General features: G+C 34.5%; 1 protein-coding gene across 2 annotated transcripts in view; it reads left to right on the plus strand.

The window, feature by feature from the left end:
• PCDH10 (protocadherin 10) overlaps positions 1-20212 on the plus strand; it is a 58870-nt gene extending 38658 nt beyond the window's left edge. Inside the window, exon 5 of one of the 2 annotated variants that reach the window (XM_016952221.3) lies at positions 19682-20212. In XM_016952221.3, coding sequence (XP_016807710.1) covers positions 19682-19752 — 71 coding nt within the window. In that variant the 3' untranslated portion in view covers positions 19753-20212. Of the gene's footprint in view, positions 1-1770; positions 8395-19681 lie in introns of those variants that run through there. The other variant, XM_001134989.5, reaches the window with a different exon arrangement.
• Positions 20213-20994: the final 782 nt, after the last annotated feature.

Below are 20994 nucleotides of genomic sequence, written 5' to 3' on the forward strand. Positions count from 1 at the left end.
ATTTGTTTGAATTATTTCACATATAAGTTTCTCATGAAACAGTTTGAACTCAAGGACACAGAAAAATAGGATTTCATTCTATTAAAATAATAATTCCGTTTACTTGTAGAATATTCTCTGGAATATTATACCTGGTTATAATGACTACCATATATTGTATCGAATTCGTTTTATACTTCTGGATATCATACATTACAAAATATGTTCTGATTACTTTCATTACTAGTTATTATACTACACAATACATGTAGATACTTATTTTCACTTTCATTTCTGTTGATGATGGTGCCTGACTACTATGTTTTTTTTTTTTTTTTTTTGAGATGGAGTTTCACTCTTGTCTCACAGGCTGGAATGCAATGGCATGATCTCAGCTCACTGCAACCTCTGCCTCCTGGGTTCAAGCAATTCTCCTGCCTCAGCCTCCCAAGTAGCTGGGATTATAGGCACCCACCACCACGCCAGGCTAATATTTTGTACTTTTAGTAGAGACAGGGATTCACCATGTTGGCCAGGCTGGTTTCAAACTCCTGACCTCAGGTGACCCACCCAACTCGGACTTCCAAATTGCTGGGATTACAGACGACAGCCACCACATCCGGCCGACTGCTATGGTTTTAGTTGATGTGCCTGCTAAATGGTGAACTAGTAAAGAACTGTTTCATGGTCAGAAACTGAGCTTTTGAGGAAAAATAAATTAGGATAAATAGATAATTAGATAGTCTTGAAATGAGTTGAAATACCAGAGAATAAGGTTGAGAAGATCAATGTGTTCTTATCTTTGTTTAAAAAAAGCAACCATTTATGAGATTAAAATAATTGCTTTGCTATTTAATGTACTTTGTAACTTTTAATGAGATATATGAAAATTTAATCTAAATTCAACTAGCTTTATTTTCAACACATTTTTGTTATATGTCTGTTATGTGCCATATACGGATAGATATGATACAACTTCTGCTCTCATTGTGCTTATGGTCAAATATTACAAAGTTTATGGATAAGGGAAGAAATATTATTTATCATTACAAATAAACAAAATACTTAAAATTATGAAATCTGGGCAATCAAATCTGGGCATTCTGCTTTGTAATTTAATATATTTTATACAACTAGAGCAAATTTGATAATATCTTTCTCCCCTTTGCCTTTATTAATTCCTTTATGAGAAAATGGATTCTCATAGTAAGAATACTTTAAAAAAATGTATGGGCCATAAAAATACTTGGTTTTAAAATTTTATAAATGAGATTAAATAAACCTAGAAAATGTGAGTCATCTTTAAATTATTTAATTACATAAACACTTTCTGGTACAGTTTTCCATAATAAATATTGGTTTAATATGTATAATTTATAGTTTATGAAATTAAATATAAAACAAGTTATTTATAGATTTTGCTAGAAACTTTTTCTAGAAATGTAAGGGCCACACATTTTTTTCTATACTCTGTGCATAAATAGTGAAGTGTAGGGATTGTTTTATGTAGATAACTTTAAAAAGTTAATCTTCACAAATTTCATCTTTGGTATATAAAATGTACATTTCCCATGCAAAACTAATTTATAAGAATATCAAAATTATCATTCTCAGAAAACCAAACAACAGAATGGCTGTGACTACTAGCAGTGAAAAAGTTTGACACTACATGTGTTTGGTATGAGGGTACAACTAGTTTCTAACTGTATTCTTTCTTTTACAATAATGTGTAATTCTAAACTCCAAAAGTCAACCTCTTTTTCTTAGAGTATTTTTCTTTCTTTTTCACAGCACGGAAAAGGATATGCTAGTCAATTCTACAGGACTTACCTGAAGCAGCATGATTTGCACAAAGTCGACCAACAAAAGCATCAACTTTTCAACTTCATTATCTTGGCCATCCAGTTAGTCATGTGTAACTGAGTATTAGATTTCGGTTGGAGTCATCATGGCCAATTATAGGACCTAATTGCTCTCAGCAGGCCTGAGAAATGAGTTGAAATGTGCAGAACTGTAGAAACTTTAGAGGCAACAGATTTTGCCTCCCCGATCAGTGTGTGCCTGTTTACAGCACTATCTATCTTTCTCTCTCCAAATGTCACTGAGCCCTTTAGATGTTTATATTCACACGAGAAGCCAGTCATAAAGATAAAGGAAATTTGTGCATTATAAATGCAATATCACTGTTTTAAACTTGACTGTTTTATATTATTTTTGTGTGATCAAGTGTTCCCCAAACTATTCCAACTTTACAAGAGAAATTGTGATTATGTTCTTTTCACCTGTGGGTTATAAAAAATGTTGTATTCTGAAGACCCACAAAATATCAAAGACATTCTGTAGTTTATACACCGTGTTGCAAAGTGTTTACTGTACTATTTCAAAGCTTCTAAATAAATATAAAATATATATATTATATTATATAATTTTCCTAAAATGTGGTACAACTCAGTTGGTTTTTAAATGGATGCATACAGTCCACATCATACAATAAAATAAAAGGTAATTCAGGGTCCCAAAGACAAACCTACTAAGAAAAATCATTAATAGTTTTCTCCCAATTTTCATACCTTACTCAACCCTGTTTTTCCTTGTTTAAAAGAAAATGATGCTCTAAGCTACAAAATTTTGTCAAAAACTCATATTGAATTTTCAATGCCAAAGATGTAGCTATTGATGTTATCAGACAGAGCACTGACTATGTACTATCAAACTATCTAACAATCTGCATAAGTCTGATTCTATTTCTATGGCTTTGAACTTAGAATCACTTAAAGCTTTTATAAAGAATCGATAAATTCACCTGTATTTGTTGTTAGAAAAAAACTGGGTGTCTGTACATTTTGTGGTGTAAAATATGTAATTGAAGATTACTATTTTAAGAAGTCATCAGTCATATCACTCACACAGAATTTTATTTTACATAGTTTTGTGACTTAATTACACATGAATATAAAATCTATAATTCTATATGAATATATAGAGATATAGAAACATCTGAACTGGTAAAGGATAACTATAAAATATGAAAGAGCTCTAAATTTAAAATAAATTTAGAGATAGAATCATGGTACATTATTGTTTCAGTATTCCATGTGAAAATTTTATAGCTTAAATGTAGTCAGTGTTTGATTAATGAAAAAATTCTTCATGAGTCAGCCTTCAAAAGTTAAGCTTGCCTTTTACTTTTATGTCAACAATATTAATTATTAAATTTAGTAAGACGCACTTTCCTTTCTTTTATATATTTTTTCTACTGTTGTGTATGCCTTGTTAGAACACAATCGAGAGAGGAAAAAAATCAGAGAATATAAGATAATCTTTCAAGCAAAAAACAGAATTGTCACAGCTCCCCTCACCCTCTAAAATATGATATCAAAACATTATATCAAAGCTTCAACATTATATCAAAATGTTTGCCCAGTTCAAATTAGAAACCTGTTTTGAAATACTTTCCTTAATTTTTAACTGATCTTATATTCAATGACAGTTTGAGCTGCACTGTGTTATTAAAGAATAGACTAAAACTTAACATTTGACTAATGTTCTTCATCAAATTTTATGTAACTTAAGTGGAAATTTCTCCCTAGATTTAACTTTAAAATACATATATACACACACACACACACACACACACACTTAGGTCCTGATATGTACATTTAGAGTGATATATTGGTATCACTCATTTGACTGTTATCAAATTAGATATTAATATATCATATTCCAATCAGTTCATATATCAAAATAATGTATGTAATGTTCCAGCCTTTTGAAGTCTCTTTAAACATATATGAAGCTAACAGATCATATGTAATACAAAAAGCACATAAATTCACTAAGTGCAGCAGTAACATTTTCTTAAACTTTGGCATTACTACATTAATATTTTGAATGATAGACTATTTTAGTAAGGAAATGTTTATACATAATTTAACTGGAAAAAAGTCTGTTTGTTCCAATTCTTTTTTTTAACAAGAAAATGATTTTCTTGTTGAGTCACTCTGCTTTAATTAAAATGTTTCATGCATCATTTTGCAATCATGGGTGAATATCCACATCCATCTTCCTTACTGCATGCATTGAAAATAAGATTATACTCACTTCATGTATAGTAATTATATTAAGTCATTTACTTCAAAGACATTTTCTTTAATTATTTAACCTTTTATATCATTGTATATAATCTCCCTTAAACCAACTTTTTTGTTATATATTTGTGTATTAGTTATTTTCATATATCCTAGTAACTAGTTATACTAACTTACATTTTAGTTATCATCAATCTACAAAACCAAAACCAGAACTTCTTCCTAATTTGCGGGACAAATAGAGTTGTTTAAGGATAAAATGCTAAATTATTAGGTCTTTAATCAACTTATCTGTTGCATCCAAAGTAAATTAGAAGTTACAACAGAGTAAGGATATGATTCTTGTAAGTTGGTTAAAATGTTTTCTTCCAATGAGGGGGACTATAAAATGGAAAGTGCAACCAACAAATAATGAAGGTTTCTAATTAAGCATTTACTAGATTAATATATCAAGGAATTTTAGAATAGGTTTTCTATTTAATCTGGTCATTCTAATATCCAATCTTACATAATTTTATATACATCAAAGAATAATACCCATCGTATTAGACAGTATTTCGTCAATAAATTATTTCAGAAAAAAATAATCATGTCATTTACTCCTTGTTAACATGGTTAGTTTTAGAGCAGTCAAAGTCAAAAAAAATTTCCTGTGGAAACAGTGTCTTAATGTTTCAAAGGTATGTCAAAAGACAATGTTTAGAAAATATTTCATCCACATGTAGAATTCTAATTTTTAACGTGTGAACATAGTTTGATGAAATCATCTTAAATCAAATTTAAATATCACATCAGAATTACTTCACAGATATAATAGTGTCAATGATATATGTATCATCTTTTCTTGGCAAATATTAAGGAAATATGTGTATTTTATTTTTTAAAGATATTAAATGCACTGCCTTTATCAAACGTTGCAAATTAAGAACTATAGTAGAATATTTAAATATTTTAATTTCTCATTGTTTTATTTGTTAATTGGGTTGTAATTTGCCATCAGATTCTCTGTATTATAGAAGCTATCTTGCTTCTTCAATAAGAGGAGGAAAAAGAATCTCACAATTCCCAACATAATCTATAACAACTGTACGTTAATTGTACCATTTTACCTTCTAAACATTATTTACTGGAGCTCAGTTAGTCTTTAAAACAATTACTCAGGCAGAGTGTGGCAAAAGTTCAGCAAGATCAAGAAAAGTATTTAAGTTATTGACTGATCATAGCACTGTTATTTGTCATTGCATGTGTTTTTCCCCCTCATGTTTCTATGTGTGCTATTGATACCCAAGGAACTCAAAAATACTTAAAATATTGGTATACTTGATGATTTTTCTGAAAATCTTATATTTTTCATATTACAAATTCTTGAGTTCTTTATCTTTTTCAAGTCTAATTTTGTAGTGGTAAAGGCTTTGCACTTAACATCCTTTTGTGTTCCTTTTTAACAAGGAAAAACAGAAAATAATGGAATTCCATATTTTTTACACCATGGAGTAGTAAAATTATTTTATATATTGTTAGTACTTCAAGAAACATCCCTCTGCTAAGTCAGACAAAATCCTTATATAGTAATTTGTGAAACTGTTCAGTAGAGTATTTTTTTCTTCAAATCTTGGCATAGGTTTTAGATTATAGCATTCTGTATGAATGCAGGTAGATGGGTGCCGCCAGAGTATTGCAGGCAATAATACGACTAAAATTCTAATACTTTTAGTGTGCATGCGTGTATTTCTAATCACTGTTATTTTTTAAGTATTTGTAAAATTAGAAAAATTGCTTTTATTTCTTGAAAAGTTGTCACATGCTTAGTTTGAAGTTTTACTCTCCAGATGTTTTTGAGTTGCATAAAAATCTTGCATTCATCTTTCAAAAAATATTAAATTTCACATGAGACTCAAAAATTTCTGAATGATGGAACTCAGACTTCCAATACATTCATACATGCTAGAGCTGAAAGTAAGCAGGGAATTTCAGCTCTAAACACATTTTTGAGACAGTTATCTGTGAGTGAAAACAGGGTATTATAACAAAAGATGAGTTTCAATCTTAACTATAGTGTTTGTTACTGTGAATGCTATAATAATACATAAGTAAAATGAGTGTAAATGTAATAAATTATTTTATACTGCTGTATACATATGAAATAAATAAAACTAGGATACATATTATGCCATTTTTCCATGCATGGATCTTCCACTGACGCCTGTGGGAGCTTTGAATAAAAATCAGTGGCAAATATGGCTCTAAGTTTAAAAACATCTAATGCTGATTTAGTAATTTTAGTCTTAATATAACAGGTCTAAGGGGACATCTGTTCAAAACTGAGTCTCATTTGAAGCAGCATATGCTAGGTTTTAAAGGATTTCATTATATTTATAGTTTTGAAAGTAGACATTTAGTTGTATATGATTCTCAAGATACCCAAAATGAATCATAGAAGTATATATTTTTCCACCTAATGCTGTATTTACTTTTTAACTTTTTTTTTGATGTGTAGTAATACCAAGGGTCCACAAAGATTAACATAGAGGTTGTACATAAGATATGAGTACCTTCAAGCAATAAAAGAAAGGGATTTTATCTATAGCTTTAGAAACACAGCATTTCATATTTAAAGTTGATAGAAATGTAAGGAAAAATAAAATCCATATGGGCATCATCTTCCAAGAAGAAAATATGAATTAAGGGATAGATACTTTTTACAATATTAAAATAATCAGAATTTACCCTATAGAAATTTAAGTCTGAATTAACTACAAGGTAATAGAAGAAATATTCTTCTTAATCTCATGTGTGTTCTCTGTAACTGATTTTCTTGAGTTCAAACTGCACGTATCTGGACCAAGGTTCATTTTATAAGGCAACAAGTTAGCCAGGGGGAGGGTGTGGCTAGGTGTTTCTCTTGCTTTGAACATCTAATAAACCAATTCAGTGGAAAAGAACCGAATAAAATACAGAAGAATGATAGTTCTCAATGAAAAGTTAACAGCTATGATTACAAGTTGCCTTGCTTCCCCCTGTGTATCACTACCTTTTATCCCTTATTTTCACTCTTTCTGGGAAATATAGACTCTTTAAGATTATGAATTTTCAGTGGTAAAATTAAATTGTATTAGATTACAGACATATACTGAGGTCTGACAGTGAGAGAAAGTAAGAATGAATGGTACTATCTGCCTTTAGGAAAATTACAATTTCCAGGGAAATTGGAAGAAAATATTAAATAGTCAAATAATTAAGTGATCAAAATTTGTGGTTGAGACTTATCAGTGGCCCGAGATTATAACATAAAAAATAAGTAAATAAAATAGAAAAATAGATTAGAAAAGTATCCAAATACATCATTTATGTAAAAGCAAATTGTTCTTTGTGAAACTTTTTTCAGATATATATACATATATAAAATAGGTCACAATGTAAAATATATTTCTTACTGTGAATCACTCCCCAAAATATTTGAAAAGCACTGCACCATATGATCTGTATTTCAAATTTAAACTTATTTAATGCTGTGGAAACAGGGAAGATATTTTTGAAGTTACCTCACATCTGAATCTTAATCTTTTACCCTTTGTAAAATATGGATAAGTACACTTAGTTGTAGAATTGCTGTGAGGATTAGGTGAACTGATGAATCTGAAATGCATAGAACAATTCTAACACAGACTTGTAACTGCCTAACAGGTTCACCTTGCCCACTGCTTAGACACAGCCAATTTATCAAGACAGGGGAATTGCAATAGAGAAAGCTATTCATGCAGAGCCTACTGTTAGGGAGACCAGAGTTTTATTATTACTCAAATCAGTTTTCCAGAGTATTTGGGGAATCAGAGTTTTTAAGGATGATTTGGTGGGTGGGGGGACCAGTGAATAGGAGTACTGATTGGGGGGTTCAGAGATGAAATCATAGGAAATAGAAGCTGTTAAGCTGTCATGTTGCACTGTTAGTTCCTGGCTGGGGGTCACAAGACTGGATGCACTGGTTTATCAATCTGGATGGTGCCAGCTGATTGATTAAGTGAAGGGTCTCCAAAATATCTCAAGCAGTGATATTAGGTATTACAATAGTGAGGTTATCCCCAGAAGCAATTCAGAAAAGGTCAGAATCTTGTAGCCTCCAGCTGCATGATTCCTAAACCATAATATCTAATCCTGTGGCTAATTTGTTAGTCCTACAAAGGCAGTCTAATCCCCAGACAGGAAAGTGGTTTGTTTTGGGAAAGGGCTGTTATCATGTTTGTTTCAAAGTTAAACTATAAACCAAGTTCCTCCCAAAGTTAGCTTGGCCTATGCCCAGGAGTGAACAAGGACAGATTGGAAGTTAAAAGCAAGATGGAGTTGGCTAGTTCGGATCTCTTTAACTGCAATAATTTTCTCAGTTAAAATTTTGCAATGGCAGTTTCACAATGCAAGTAGTATATGTTATTAAATTTTTTTCAACATTTAACCACTGATCTTGGTTACCAAAAGTATAGAATACAGTCTACAAACAAAAGAAATTCTTTTCTCAAAATTTCAACCTGCCACAGAGCTGTGTCTAAGCAGTGCAAATTTCAAAACCTCAAGATGAAAGTAGACTTGCCATTGGTATCCACTCATCAGCTTAGTTCATATTTGCCTCTCCATTTATCAGTGGTATGGAGTACAGGAAATAAAACAAATCTGGCTGGGTTCGCTTTCTTCCTCCACTTCCTTCTACAGCTCTCAAATAGTCCTCTATCTCTACTATTGAAAAATACATGTGTATGTTTGCACTAGGACATATTTATCTGACCCCAATGTCCTTTCTGAATATGTATTTCCATACAAATAAATGCTTGTTGGAAATACTGCATATTTGACAGAATCATTTTGTTTGCATATGATTTTCATAAAAATGAATTTGGGCAGTATTTGGTATCTGCTCAATAGAATTGAATTTTAAAAGTTGCTCTAATAGTAGACTTCTTGAAGTTGTAATTACTTAGCTTGACAGGCTCTGTTCCCTAGAGGTGTCCTCCTGTTTACTTATTTTTTTCTTTTGAATCAATTAAAAGTTTTATCTCCTTGTCATGAAAACTAGGTTTTAAATTTCCCAGTTAAGGTAGTTCAAAATAATCTGTAACTTAACTGATATTTCTAAGTATTCATATTGTGAAGGGAATTTATTGATCCATAATGAAAATATTGTGTAGATGAAGATATTTTTGTTTTGGGTTGCTTCTTTATTTTTCATAGAAAACATGTGATGATCATTGGGCAACTCCTCAACCAATCTGTCTGAAAGATAGGAACATTTAGATAACATTGCAATCACCTAATCTGAAACACAATCCCCATCTCCATTTTCTCCCTATCATTGTGAATAACTCTTCTTTTGATCGTGAAAAAAGGAAGAAAAGAAGTGTTGGCATGGTGAATTGTGTAAGCCCACAACTCTAAATGTTATTTCAAAAATGTGAGAATTCTCTTATGCTCAGTTGTGTTTCCTAATTAATAATAGAGTGAATAGCCAATTTCAAACTTTTCTGGCAAAGTATTTCTCTCAAAATCATGTGTGTGTGTGTGTGTGTGTGTGTGTGTGTGTGTGTGTGCGTGTGATTGGGAAAGGTAATAACAGGCTCATATGAAAGAATACATGAAAATAAAAGATAATATTATAGGTAAAACATCTGCATTTTGATCCCCTTTAATATTAGTCTTTAAAGTATCAAAATGCCTGGTTGGAAAGCAATAGTATTTGATCATCAACAAGCTGGCATGGGCTTTTCAACCCATGCAATCAATGATTTATTTTAACATTGCGTGAAGAACACCCTTATTTATGACAGGGCTACAAAGACTACAAAAAAACAACACAATGGTTGCAACAGAATATACCAAACAAAATTGAATTAAAGGCAGAGAGAATGAGAGATATTTGTGAGAGTTACATTTTAACATACATAAGTTAAAACAAGGAAAAAAGTAATGAACAAATGATAAGTAATTCTAGTTTTAACCTGACAAAGAATGAAATAAAGTGGTACAATAGTCCTTAAGCAACATTAAGAGGTATATTAAATTTGATTTTAAAATGTGGTAATATCAAACCACCTCACTGAATGCCTCCATAGATGCTTACGTTGCTTCCATTGTCTCTTTGACAATGATGTATGGCCTCACATGACAGTGTTTGCAAATATTACTCCGTTTAAAGGTGTCTTCCTAATTCTAAGATGATGTACTTATAACTTTAGAAACCAGAATAGGGGAAAATTGGTGACACCACTAACATCATGCAAGAATATGTAATACTGGCATAGCTTTTTATCAAGCTATATGATAAGGCTACAACACTATGGTTATTGGTTATAGATGTTGCTGCTGAGGTGGGAAGCAAGCTTCTATCTGCAAGTCAGTTATTTGGAGTGAAAAGGTATATTAGGTGATTTTTTTTAGTTTAAGATGTATTTCTGTGTGTGTGTGAAAGCATTTTTTAACACTCTATAGAAGTGTCTATCCCAGTCCTAAATATAATAACAATAAAAGTTAAAAATAAATGCTACAAATAACTAAGAATTGCCTAATTTAGATTTAGCAAGATAACTTGCCTGGCTGGCGGCTCACACTTGTAATTAATCCCAGCACTTTAGGAGGACGAGGTGGACGGATCGCTTGAGCTCAGGAGTTGGAGACCAGCCTAGGTAACATGGAGAGACCCTGTCCCTACAAAAAAAAATTTTTTTAAATTTAGCCGGGAGTAGTGGCCCGCACCTGTAGTCCCATATACTTGAAAGGCTGAAGTGGGAGAATCACTTGAGCTGGAGAGGTGGCGGTTGCAGTGAGCTGAGATTGTGTCACTGCACTCCAGCCTGGGTGACAGAGTGAAACCCTGTCTCAAAATAATAATAATAATAATAATTAATTAAATAGCAAGATAACTTGTAAAAATGGAAAAGAGAAAAAGAGACATTGGGGTAGGAAGAGACTACTGTGAATCTCTAGGTAAGGAACAAATGAACACAATTGACTTAGAATGGACTGGTAAAAATGGAGGGGAGAGGATAGAATTGAGAGGCATTTCGGGGGGACAAATAGGATGTACTTCCTCACTACCATGTTGGTCAGTCAGCTGATGAAGGTGAGGGAGAAATGATGATGACAGATGTTTTCTTCTTTGCCGGAGAGGACCATTCTGCCATTAAACAAGTTAATGTAAAGGAAAAAAACTCTGCAAAAAGGTATCTTATTTGTAGAAAGGCTTTCTAATTTTCTCTATCATTTAATTTTACTATGCTTGCTGCCCATGTGGGGCCTGAACTGCATTATATTTAAACAACTCCACAGTTGTTTATTATTATTATTATTATTAATTATTATTATTATTATTATTTTTGAGACGGAGTCTTGCTATGTCACCCAGGTTGGAGTGCAGTGGCCTGATCTCGGCTCACTGCAAGTTCCGCCTCCCGAGTTCACGCCATTCTGCTGCCTCAGCCTCCCGAGCTGCTGGGACTACAGGTGCACGCTTCCAAGCCCGGCTAATTTTTTTGTATTTTTATTAGAGACGGGGTTTCACCGTGTTAGCCAGGATGGTCTCGATCTCCTGACCTCGTGATCCACCCACCTCAGACTCCCAAAGTGCTGGGATTACAGGCGTGAGCCACCGCGCCCGGCCTTTTATTTTTATTCTAATATAAAATGGTACTATTCATGCTGCATTCTGCTTTATTCTCTACTAATGGTTATTAATATTATTTAAATTATATCTCTTAAGTCAAAACTTTCTCATTAATAATGTTTAGAAGTAATTTTATAAATATATCATATGTAAATTATAATTAGTTTTAAAGTTTTTTTGTATATATAACTTTGGCTAGTATATGTACCAAAATTAGTCTTGACCCATGTAAAAAGGACACAGGTTAACTCAAACCTTCTGGCATTTTTTTTTTCTTTTTTTTTTGTAACAAACACCCATAACAATAAGTAATAAAGATAAATAAAATGTTAATAAAATATTTAAAAGATGTAACAATTGTAGAAGACATTTTAAAATCTTTCCTATGCATCTGAGTTCAACTAATGTTTTCAACAAATATTTTTGAAGAAGTCTTAACACCTTCAAGTTGTTAAGTCTATATTCATCAACTATCTTCTAACCTCTACTAGCAATTAATCTTATTTTCTATTTTTTAAGCGGGTCCCACAGGATAATAGAATGTTAATGCAGAACAGGGCCTTAAAAATATCTTGGTCTGAATCCCACCTATGAAGAAAATGACACAAATATAAGTCAACTCATGGAAGAACCTAACAATAAACTTAACAACCCACCCTAATCCTTTCTCTTGACTCTGAGCTCTCCACCTGTGCCAGGCTATGTTTCCATTCTCTGTGTCTTATTTTAAAATGGAAATCTTGGGAGTAGTGATATTTGAAAATATACAAATAAATTATAGCATCTAGAACCTCATTTTATATTTTAAAATTTCCAGTTCTTGCTATGTTCACCCATAACGATGATTCTCTCATATAAGGCACTGTTAAATTTGGCCTAAAAACCTAAAGACAGTTCTTATTGTTCTTTTATGGATTTATATTAAAATGAAATGTAGGCATTTTTATTCCTCTTAATGACATGTTATATTGGTAGTGAATAAGCACAATTACAGCCAAATATGAGTACATCTCCCAGAGAAATCACATTGAACAAACTGCTGCATCACCAAGAGTAAATCTGACTAACCCGATTTTACAAAACCATCATCATTTCACCTAATAATTCCACCCCAGTTAGCTCAATTTACTTTAACTAATTTAGTGAAAAATTGAAAGAAAAATAGGAAGGCATGTAAAGGATAGTTTAATTACCTACTATTCACCCCATCGAAGGAGGTATTCTCACCGTAGGATTATGGGGATGGAGACACACACACCTAACAGTGTATAGATGGATGAGAATGACAGCAATTTGTTAGTCAAATATTCTCACAGCCTGGGGGGAAGGCCCTGCACAACAAAAAAGGCCACATTGGGGTTGCACTCAGGGACAGAGGAAACAACCTCCCACTAGCGGATGTAATTGAATTGTTTGAGTAAATCTGTGGGGCTGGGCCTGGAATTGAAACCTCAATACTTAGGGATAAAAAGGAATTGTGCTAGGCGGGGTGGCTCACACCTGTAATCCCAGCACTTTGGGAGGCCGAGGTGGGCAGATCACCTGAGGTCGGAGGTTTGAGACCAGCCTGACCAACACAGAGAAACCCTGTCTCTACTAAAAATACAAAATTAGCCGGGCATGGTGGTTCATGCCTGTAATCCCAGCTACTCTGGAGGCTGAGGCAGGAGAATCGCTTGAACCTGGGAGGCGGAGGTTGCAGTGAGCTGAGATCATGCCATTGCACTCCAGCCTGTGCAACAAGAGTGAAACTCCATCTCAAAAAAAAAAAAAAAAGGAATTGTGCTTGGGGATCCCTAATAAAGACAATTCTTTGGCTAGGGGAATCTTATCTTTGGGAGCAGAGTGAAGAAGGCTTAGGGCATTTGAGGCTCTCTTGGTTATACAAGATATCAAGGCAGCACATAATATTGGGCCTTAATTTTAGACTCCCATTAGCTCCTTGAAGCCTTGGCATCAGTTTATATCTTTGTGATAAGTAGATTGCTATGCAGTGGAAGAAACTCCCTAGGATGTGAAGTAGGCACTTGACCAGGGTAAAGAGGGCTATGCATGAAGTAATCTTCAAAAACATAAACTTTAGCGGTATCCTTTTTATGGCCAATAAAGAAAAGTGAGGGACTGTGTGGCATTATTGCAGAGAATACAGATGTGGATTTAAACTAATCTATACCTATGGCAATACCAGGGGTTCTATTTGCCAGTTAGTAGCTTAAATAGGAATTCTTTGAGGATGGCATTATGCCTCTTAATTAAACTACTGGTTCGAGGTCTTGAGGGTACATGGAAGTTGCACTGAGTACCTTACTCAAGAGCCCAACATTGTCTATTTTAAGAAGTAAAGTAAATGCCTTAGTCAGTATCAATAATGTTTACAACTTTAAAGGAATAAGAGGTGTTCTGGTGAGGCCTTGTATTGTGGCCCTAATACATATAGTGATATCTGTTGCCTTGATTTTTATATTGTGTCTCTGTGGGGCAAGAGATTCTCAGGAATCTTTACCTCCAAGGGGTCAATTCTTAGACAACAGATTGAGAGATTATGAAAATGTACAGAAGAAGCCATTTCCTGTCCTGGACTTTTGGTGCAAAACTGACTGTCTTATGTTTGGCCAGTTATACTGACCCTTTCATCCTGTTGTTTATCAGGGACATCCTGACTAATGGATGAAAAGCAGTAAAGGTCCATTGAGCTCCATCATGTGTAATGGTGGTCATTGATCCATAAAGTATATCAACATGTTCCCTCAGTTGTTCCCAGGTTGTCAAGAGCTCCACAAGTGAGTTGATCTCTTGTAGCACTGAGGCATCAGATAAGGGGCTGAGGAGAGGTGAGGCCACTTGGTCTTTCAGGGAGAGTATATTAGAGGATCCAGTTTGGTGTCAGTCTGTTGAAGGAAGTCCTAGGTAGCTGTGCAGAGCTTATGGAATGCTGATTTCATGACCCAAGACATAATGGCCAGCTTGGTATGGAGGATCAGAAGCTCAATGTCTATGAGAGATCTGTATTTCCAGAAAAGCCCAGTATGTGGCCAAAAATTGCCACTCTAAAGATGTATGGTGTAGGGCCAAGGAGAAGTCCACCGTCAGCTTATGGCCATGGTATAGAGATAGTATAGACATCACAGGAGCAATGAGAAGTGGTCCAATTTTATACCTTTATTTCAATTTTGTTCTCTCCCCTTGTATTCAAGATTCCTTCCTTCTTTTTCTTTCTTTTTTGTTTTTCCCCTCTATACTCTGCTCATAGTTATAAACTTTTTACTTTAGAAAGCCTCAAATAATTATCATAAAGGTTAGGGGTCTTTTCCAAGGAAATGGTTGCATCATAGGATTTAAGAGCCCCAGACTTAAGGTGGGTTTTAAATAACACCTATGCTATGCCATAGGGGTGTCATGGGTATTTTACCCTATCAAGCTGAGAATCATGATCTTTGTTGCAACAGAGAAACAGACAACATTTTGGCACAATGGAAGTGTTCTGGGGTCATGACCCAGAGGTCATTCTCAAAACCATTGTCTACTATAGGCATGCAGCCTTCCTCTTTTTTTAATCTCTCTGTTCTCTCTGTACAAATTTCCTCAGAATATTTTGAATTTCTGAACATGTAAAGTTTAATAGTTACAGCTTTCAGTTCGTTTCCTGATCACTCTTGGTGCAGACCTTCTGTGTGGTTGAGGGTAAAAATGTTGGGAGCCTAGCAGTCCACCTGTGGACAGCTATCTCCTTCCCCAGGGAATGCCACTCAAATCTCCTCAGTGCTGGAGTCCGCATCTAGTAAGGTCATTTTGACTGTGAGTCAGGCATGGCAGTGAAGTACTTTTGCATGCTGGTAAACAGCAACACTAAGAAAAGCCTAAGAATTTTGGGTAGGGTTTTTCATTGGGAGAGCAGTTGCATTACCTCTCCACTGTTTTAAGACGGGCTGGCAAGAAATGCTCCTAAACTCTCTCTCATTTTTCCATCAGTGCCTTGACCATGGGCTGCCATAGATGTTTACCTTTATACCCCTGGGAGTCAGGAGGATGCATGGGATGCATTGAGGGAAACAGTTACACAGGAAATGGGCAAGGTGGCTACCCTTGCCTGAACGGCAGCTCTTGTTAGGCAACCTGGGAGCCATGCTTAATTCTTTCTAGGGTATTGGTCCCCTTCCTTTCTACAAACCTGACAACATGTCATCCCATATTCCTCCTGGGGGTGTACAGTCACAGTTAACATCCACATGGCTGTCCCAAACAGCTAGTGAAGGTCACTATGTTAGATGCTGTAAGCAGAGAGCTCTAGCTTACCCTTGATAGGCAGGACTCAAGCACCAGCCTACCTTTAAGGTGCTGTGTTGTCACTACTTTTATGGGCAGGAGACTCAGGGACACTTGCCAAAAACAGACCAAACCCAACCGTCAGTCATGCCCATGTATAGTCAATTAACAAGAATTCTTCTTTTGAAGAAAAACAAGAGCTTCCTAGACAGAGAAGAGAGGAAACAAAGTGGTGCTGGAACCAATTAGTGGTTTGTTCCAATTTGGCCTTCCCAGTATCATGAAACCACTTAGTTATCCAAAAGCAGTTAATTAAAGTTGACCAGGTGTCCTTGGTCATGGTTGTACCATCCTTTAAGAGGTTATTTTACTTGCCTCCTATTCACTCTATTGGTGAGGGAGGGATTCCTGCCCTGGGATTATTGGGATGGAGAATCTGCAACTGGACACTGGACAAATGGCATCTACAGCAATTTATTAGTCACATCTTCTCACAGCCTGGGAGAGAAGGACACTGCATTCTGCACAGGACCACTTGGAGCGTGTACTTGGAAACAAAGGGAACAACCAGGGACTGTGGGAGAAAAGCTTTGTGTTTCAAGAAGTGCACCCTGGTTCCAAGGGGATGATGTGATTAGCTTATTTGAACAATTCCCTGTGTTAGCAGGGAACTGAAACCCATTACCAGAAAACCCAGGATAAGCAGGGCCTGTGCGTGGTCTCCTTGATAAGGAAGATGGTTTGGTTAGGAGACCTCATCTTCTGGAGCAGAGTGGGAAGGGAACTTGAAGTTAGGCTTTTTGAGGCCTTCCTAGTGATGCCAACACATAACAATGGGCCTTAATTTTAGGCCTCAGACACTAAGGGTGAACAGTATCTAGCATGAAAAAGATCAAAACTCTATGTGAACACTTGAAGAATTTAGGTCTTGGTCAGGCTTGACTCATGTCAAATTTGTCTGTTGTTAAGCTTTGATTCTTTGAAAGGATTTCCATGTCATCTTCTAAAGGAAGTGGACCATTTTTGTAAATAAACTTTTCGTGAACACAGGATCCCCCAGCTCCTTTGTAAACTTGTGAGAGAATCTCTTTGTGATTAAGTTCTGAAATTTGGTATTGTGTAACTTGACGGTCCATTTTCATCCATGTTGCAGTCACTTTGTAAGCTCTTTCAATCTTCAAATCCAAGCCTTTCAACTTTTGGAAAATTTCTCAAATTATTACTCTCATCATTTCTTCCCTTATTTTTCTTCATCTTTTTGGCTCCTTCGTTATTTGGATGCTGAACCTCCTCTACTTGTCTGTCAATTTTCATTACTTTTTCTTCTCTATATTTTAAAAATATACTTTCTAGGGTATTTTCTTATGTATCTATTCCAAACCTCTACTGAGTTTTTATTTTATTACTACTATTATTATTGTTTCTTGAATTCTAAGAGTTATTCTTGTTTTCGGAATGTTCCTCTTTTAAAGTATTTTTAACTCTTTGCGTATGCAATACTTTATTTTATCCAATATATTGATGACAGTTTATTTTTCATTTTGTTTTTTCCGAATAGTGTCTCCTAGAATTATGTTAGAGACTTTTCTTAATGTCTTATGATACTTGGCTGTCAGCTCATAATTAAGAATGTAGGTACTCTAAAATGCTGAAGATAAATTCTGTCCCTGTGTGGAGGGCTTTTTGAGTATGTTTGTCTGTAGGGTAATCTAGGTAACATTTAATTGGGGAACTCCTGGTCAATATGTTTAGACATATTTTTCTTCTTGGTCTTGTTAGATAACCAAGAGAAATATTTTCAGGTCTTCTGCCTGGAGGTGTAAGCCTGGGTAATTGAATTCTGAAAACTAATTGGGAAAAAAAAATCTAGAAGACCCAAGATCCAAACTTCTTGGTATGACGATTGCACATTAAACTGTGCCTGCTATTTCCTAATGTAGGAGCTCTCTGTTTCAACCTCCTTAGAGAATAATAAATCTCGTGTCTCTTAACCAGAGGGAATAGTTGATCACCTACATGTGCACAGTTGATGAGGACATCTGGGAGGTCTAACTGCTTCTTAATAACATTTTTGGTCCTTTTCATTAGGCTTATTTTTACCCCTACTTCAGAACTAATTTGTGCTGTCAATTACTAAGCCTTGGGAATTTTGTGTGGGATAAACCAGGTTTCTTCTTTACACTCTTAGCTTCCAGCTAAGGTTTTAAAACTTTTGCAGTTACTATGTCAATTATAACTTTTTATCTACTTCCAAACATTCAGAATGTTGTCATAGTTATTTCCTCTATCGTTTGTCTTTTATTTGTCATTGTAGCTTTTTCATTAATTTTTTTTTCACATTCATAAAGTTTTAGGAGGAAGAAAGGTTAGTGCATTAATTGACCTCTCCCCTCTCTGTAAATGAGAGCTTGAAAATAAACTATGGACGTAAAAAGAAAAGCCTTATAAGCATAATGCAGAATGTCATGAGGAAATTTGATCTTACATTATTGAGAGTTTGAATGTGGGATTCTCTTTAGTATATTTTTTATTGCTGTTGTTAGGGCTATATAGAAAAGCACTGACATGTTTGAAATTGAATCACATTTTGGAATTCATAATTAAAATTTAAAATATTAATAATTTGTTTATTTCATTACATATCAATAAACAAAATAATAAAATATGTAATTCATTTTTCCATATGCCACTATTATAATAACTTATTTTTACTTTTTTTGTAATATCATTATCTTGAAATCTAAAGTAATTTTAAATCAATTATGTTAAAACCAAAGGGGTAATATACATTGTTATATTTGTTATAGATTAGAATAGTGATTATTTATTCAGTTGTTTCTAAGGTTATTATATTATATTACAATATAAAACTCAATATCGCTTTTCGGTCATTGCATTGGTTTATTTACCATATTACTCTATTTTGAATAGTGGCCTGAAATTAGTGTCCAGATAGTATCAGACAACTAGCAAGCTTCAATACTTGAGGTCAATTTAATTACACTGTGCATGACAGAAACTAGGCCATTTGGGCATTGCCTTTGCCACCAGCAATTGACACCTGAGTGTTAATGAGCTGTTAATTAAGAGCTGGCACATACAGACACATTTTACTGTTTGGGACTAGGATAACCATATGCTGCATAACTTCTGTGCTAAGTACTTTGTTAGCTCCAGAATTTACACAATTATATTTGTGAGGTTTTTTTTTCAAATCTCAATTTTTCATGTTTAAAAAAAGATAAAAATTGTTACTCAAAAAATGTAAGTAACTGTACTCATCAATTACAAGTTATGAAACTTTCTAAAACTAGCAAGATTATATTTGGAGAACAATATATTTGGGAAAAAAGACTGCAGAATTTGTGTAGTAGAATTACTTTTAGTTTAAAACCACACTGGCAGAAGTTGCATTTTGAAATGTCTTTTGTAATATAAAAAAGTACCTAAAGCAATTTAACATGACTGTGTTTATGTAGGGTTGACAGCCTCTGTGATGGCCCATAATGATTTTCACATCCTAACATTGACAGCCTTGAGTAATACCTCTCCCCTGAATGTAGGTGGGATATAGTAAACCACCTCTAAAAAAATCAAAGTGATAAAAGTGAAGTGATTTGACACTTGACGTTAGGGTATCAAAATGCTATTGTTTCCATTTTGAGGAACTTCTTATATACTGTCTCATTATTTTCTGGATTCCTTGCAGAGCTATTGTGGAGGCAGCTATGTGGAGAGACACATGTGGCACAAGATCAGGGGCTGTCAACAACCACATGAGTGAGCTTGGAAACAGACTCCCAAGTTGAGCATTCAGATGAGACCACAGCCCCTGCTGACAGTTTGACTGCAACCTTTGAGAGTCCTTAGCCAGAGGCACCCAGCTAAGCTGCACTAAAATTTTTGAACCACACAGATTGTGAGATAATAAATATTTGTGGTTTTATGTTGCGATGTTTTGGGGTATATTGCCATGTGGCAATAAATAGTTAATATATTATGTAGGTGAGAATCCTATTGTCTGATACAGTAATATGAAGCATTGATTTTTCTGGTGTGATGTGGCCATTTTCAAAACCAATATGTATAATGTACACACCCTGTTGCTTTACCTTCGTCTTCAATTTTCAGTTCTTGCTTACTCCTCTTTCCCTGACCTTGCACACAAAAAATCATCCCCACCATTTTTGGGATTGATCTACTAGCTTAAAAAAAATAAAGCTGTCCTCATCAGATGAAACATGTAGTAACTTTATTGAATTTTAGTTGTGGGAATTACTTCTAGTTTTCTTCTTTGAAACAGTTTGCTTTTCCATAGAATCCTCTGTAGGACGTATAGCCTTTTATATGCAGATTGGTATAATTATGCTTTGGAATAGCTCTGAATTCCCTGTAGCTTAAACTGAGAACATGAAAGGCCAAATGTTATGTCGAACTGAAGGATATAAAAGTGCACATACATCAATCCAAAATGAGATATAGAAATGAACAGCTCTTCACACAGTGATGTCAGTTTTTGACAGATTATTGAAGGGTCTTTATAACTGCAGAGATTGCCATGGGTAGCATGAAAACTCTGCCTGGGGATAGCCTTATCTGCTTGTATTTTGTATTTCTTCAGTACTGAAAGGTGAGTAGATGTTAAGCGAAACAAGAGAAATACTCTGTGACAAAAGCATTAACTCTCTTTCCAAAAATGACATCTGGTTTCAAATGGCAAAACACAGTGCGATCTAGTGATGGAATCATCTACCCAATCTGTCACTCTAGAGATGGCAGCCTAGATGAGGTGCTTATATTTTAAGAAGTCGATAGAAAACCAACATGGCAATCTTCACCTACATTGTGATCCCAGTGACAGACAAAGGCCTATTCTGCACAGGAGGGGCGATTATTCAGCCAGTGACAGACACATCAAGAGTATTTAAAGCACCCACATTCTTTCTTACCAACAGCAGGAAGATTTTAAAAAATGGGTTTTTGTATGTTCACAACTTGAAATCAATACTATGCTTATTTAAA

Source organism: Pan troglodytes, chromosome 3 (genome assembly GCF_028858775.2).
Source record: "Pan troglodytes isolate AG18354 chromosome 3, NHGRI_mPanTro3-v2.0_pri, whole genome shotgun sequence".
In the NCBI taxonomy this organism is placed as follows: domain Eukaryota; kingdom Metazoa; phylum Chordata; class Mammalia; order Primates; family Hominidae; genus Pan; species Pan troglodytes.